The sequence below is a fragment of the Sus scrofa genome, chromosome 12 (assembly GCF_000003025.6).
Source record: "Sus scrofa isolate TJ Tabasco breed Duroc chromosome 12, Sscrofa11.1, whole genome shotgun sequence".
Lineage (NCBI taxonomy): Eukaryota > Metazoa > Chordata > Mammalia > Artiodactyla > Suidae > Sus > Sus scrofa.
In genome coordinates this window covers 49,205,531-49,209,480 of record NC_010454.4, presented here as the reverse complement: position 1 = coordinate 49,209,480, position 3,950 = coordinate 49,205,531, and the positions used below count along the sequence as shown (strand labels likewise).

At 42.0% G+C, this 3,950-nt stretch overlaps 1 protein-coding gene across 1 annotated transcript; it reads left to right on the top strand.

Annotated features, from left to right (window-relative positions):
• LOC110256082 (olfactory receptor 1A1) lies at positions 1,052-3,596 on the top strand. Its single transcript, XM_021067658.1, has one exon. The coding sequence runs from the start codon at positions 1,364-1,366 to the stop codon at positions 2,297-2,299; it is 936 nt and encodes a 311-aa protein (XP_020923317.1). The 5' UTR covers positions 1,052-1,363; the 3' UTR covers positions 2,300-3,596.

The following is a 3,950-nucleotide window of genomic DNA, read 5'->3' as shown; positions in this document are numbered from 1 at the left end:
ACTATTCCATAATGATCTCTCTGGGGGTGATTAAAATATCGTTTTCCGGAGTTCCCGTCGTGGGGCAGTGGTTAACGACTCCGACTAGGAACCATGAGGTTGTGGATTCGATCCCTGCCCTTGCTCAGTGGGTTAACGATCCAGCGTTGCCGTGAGCTGTGGTGTAGGTCACAGACGCGGCTCGGATCCCGTGTTGCTGTGGCACTGGTGTAGGCCAGTGGCTACAGCTCCGATTGGACCCCTAGCCTGGGAACCTTCATATGCCGCCGGCGCGGCCCAAGAAATGGCAAAAAGACAAAAAATATATATATTGTTTTCCTAAAATATTGATTCTTTTCCACCTCAAATAAGCTAGTAAACCACTTAGGTTGGATGTGTAGCGCATGGGGCTCGGACAGACACGTTGGCAGGATGGCGGAACATAGAAATATGAGAAAGAGAGATCAAGCCTACAGACTCAGACATGAGAGTTTACTAAGATGTAGTTAAAGTGACTATGGAGTTGAACAAACCGCCAAAAGAAATAATAAAGGGAAGAGACAACCAAAGACAAAAGCTTTCCAATTATCTATGTTATATTACTACATTAGCGTTTTCCAAAAAGATAAAGCCTACCAAAGGAAGTGGTGAAAGTCTTCTTTGAAAATGGAACACTTGGAGAGGAAATTCGCCAGGCTTGTTTTTGCTAGGACCTAAAACCAGTGATCCTTGGGACGTACCATCTTCCAGTGTCGGTGCAGACACCTCTTACTGCCTGGCCTGGGCTCTGTGATCATTATGAGTTTGGTCATTGGAACAATTCCTCATTTCCTACATAGTCCTTGTACTACCATGCCCTTTGCACCCAAGCATCTTGTCAAAGACTCCAAAATGTTGTCCTTTGCTTATCATGTGTAATAAAATTAGTGTGTAATTCTGGCTTCTTCATTAAGTTGCAAGGTCCCTGAGAGCAGAGACTATGTCTTACATGTTGACTAAATGCATTAAAAATCGTATTTTCCAAAACTTGTGATTTTTCCATAAGCCTAACAGAGCGTTTAGCACATGCAATGTGAAAATCAAGTCCTTGTTAATTGATTAAATCCTACATGTTTGGGTAGTAATTCTGAGATTGGGGATGGATGGGCAACTTTGAGTCACAGGTTGCACACTTCTTAGACCTGAGTGTTCTGGGTTAACTGACAACTAGTTTCACTGATCAACAAGGATGTTTCCCCAAAAGGTCAGCTATCTCCATATTCAGTAAACTCAGTTGTAGAGATGGCTGGACATGTGAGTTCAAAATCGTGGATAAGAAAGATCCTTGCACATGGTGACTTCACTATGAGTCCTGATTCCTCCCCCCTTTTCTTACAAAAGAGCTATGAGGGAAGAAAATCAGTCCTCTGCCCTGGATTTCATCCTCCTGGGAATCAGTGGTCAGCAGAAACAGGAAGACTTCTTCTTCTTCCTTTTCCTATTCATCTACCCCATCACACTGATTGGAAACCTGCTCATCATCTTGGCCATTCACTGTGACGTTCGCCTTCACAACCCCATGTATTTTCTCCTTGCCAACCTCTCTTTTGTTGACATCTTCTTTTCCTCTGTAACCATCCCTAAGATGCTGGCCAACCATCTCTTGGGCACCAAAGCCATTTCCTTTGGAGGATGCCTAACACAGATGTATTTCATGATTGCCTTAGGTAACACGGATAGCTACATCCTGGCTGCTATGGCATATGATCGTGCCATGGCCATCACCCGCCCACTTCATTACACAACAATCATGAGCCCACGGGCTTGTGTCCTCTTAGTTGTTGGGTCGTGGGTGGTTGGAAATGCCAATGCTGTCCCCCACACCCTGCTCACGGCTCGTCTGTCCTTTTGTGCAAACAAGGAAGTGGCCAACTTCTACTGTGACATTGCCCCTTTGCTCAAGCTGTCCTGTTCCGACATCCACTTCAATGTGAAGATGATGTACGTGGGGGTTGGTGTTTTCTCCGTGCCATTACTATGTATCATCATCTCCTATGTTCAGGTCTTTTCCACGGTCCTACGAGTTCCATCCACCAAGGGTGTGCGCAAAGCCTTCTCCACCTGTGGGTCCCACCTCACAGTTGTTTCTCTGTATTATGGGACAGTCATGGGCATGTACTTCCGCCCTCTGACGAGTTACAGCCTCAAGGATGCAGTGATAACTGTGATGTACATGGCCGTGACCCCGATGTTAAATCCTTTCATCTACAGTCTGAGGAATAGAGACATGAAGGCTGCCCTGGGGAAACTCTTCAGCAAGAGCACCTCACAACCAGTGTGAGGTCATCATACACTGGAGACTGAGGTTACCATTAGGATGTACTTGGAAATCCATCTCCAATGTCATTCTCCTCCAAGAAGGTGCCTTTGATCTTTCCAGCTAGAAATCACTTTTCTCATGAATCTTGTAGCAATATATGATACGTCTTACTGAAATGATCACTTTGTACACACTACTGTCCATTTGGCAGAGTAGCAGCACAGGAATATTGGATTCTTATTTCCCCTAAGTCAATGACTATCAGAGTAAACTTGAGAAGGTCTAAGGCTTCTACTTCTACGTATTAGTCATAATAATAACATCTGCCCTTCTACAGCCACAGGATGTGAGAATCACAGTAGTTCCTGATTTGAAGGATATAAATCACTATTCAAATGTCAGTTTTTATGTGGACCATTGTGCTAATCACCCCTACTATGCCTGCAAACCTCTGAAGGCAGGAGCTGTCTTAACACATCATGTACTTTTCACAACCTTGGTCATATAAAGTGTATCCTATAATAAAATATGTCTCTGGATTGTAATCCGATAATCATAGACAAAATCAGATTAGACATTATGTCCTGATCCTTTAAAACCTTTAAAGGAAATTACTTGAGTAGATATTTCTGTTCTTTCTGTATTATTAATTAAAGTAGACTGCTCCTAAGGAGTAAAAGATTCTCCCTAAAGTCTTACTAAAATGACACTCATCAACAGTTACTGCATTTTAAATTTCTGACTTAATTAATATGATAAAGTGCTTATTTAATTAATTGTAGCATGAAATAAAGTTATAGTAACCAAAAAATGGGTGCCAGATAATAAATGAAGAAAAAAGAGCAGTATTGAAAATGATCTGACCGTGTTTTTTCAGCATGGCTCAGGAAAGATGAGACTTTGATTTTGTATGTCCAGCCCTGATTACATAGGTGATATTCCCCCAAAAGAAGTAGTTAATCTGGCAGTTTTTAAAGCATCTACTAAGGAACTCTATTACCTGTGATTTGATTCTATTCATGGTAAAATTATGAAACATTTTTATGGCCACACCTGTGGCACATGGAAGTTGCCGGGCAGGGATTGAATCCGAGCCACAATTACAAACTGTGGCAATGCCAGATCCTTAACCTACTGTGCCACAGTGGGAACTCAAAAATTATTAAAAATTTTAGAAAATATTAATAACATATAAGTGATTGTCCTAAAATATCATAATTCCAAATAGGGTAACATATTGAAGAAATAGATTGAGTATATCTTGGAAGAGCTTGCAAGTTTTATTATCTACTATTTTTTTTTTGTCTTTTTGCCTTTTCTTGAGCCACTCCCATGGCATATGGAGGTTCCCAGGCTAGGGGTCCAATTGGAACTGTAGCCGCCAGCCTACACCAGAGCCATGCAACGTGGGATACCAGCCGAGTCTGCAACCTACACCACAGCTCACAGCAATGCCAGATCCTTAACCCACTGAGCAAGGGCAGGGATCGAACCTGCAACCTCACGGTTCCTAGTTGGATTCGCTAACCACTGAGCCACAAAGGGAACTCCTATCTACTATTTTTAACTGTCTGTGAAAATATGAAATTATTATCTTCTATAGATGATTCAGATTGTCAAGAATTTGACCCAAGCTGTTGGAAAATGACATAATTCACCTTTTAAAGATTTC

Coding starts and splice junctions, on each gene's coding strand:
- LOC110256082 (XM_021067658.1), top strand. CDS start 1,364: ATGAGGGAAGAAAATCAGTCCTCTGCCCTGGATTTCATCCTCCTGGGA.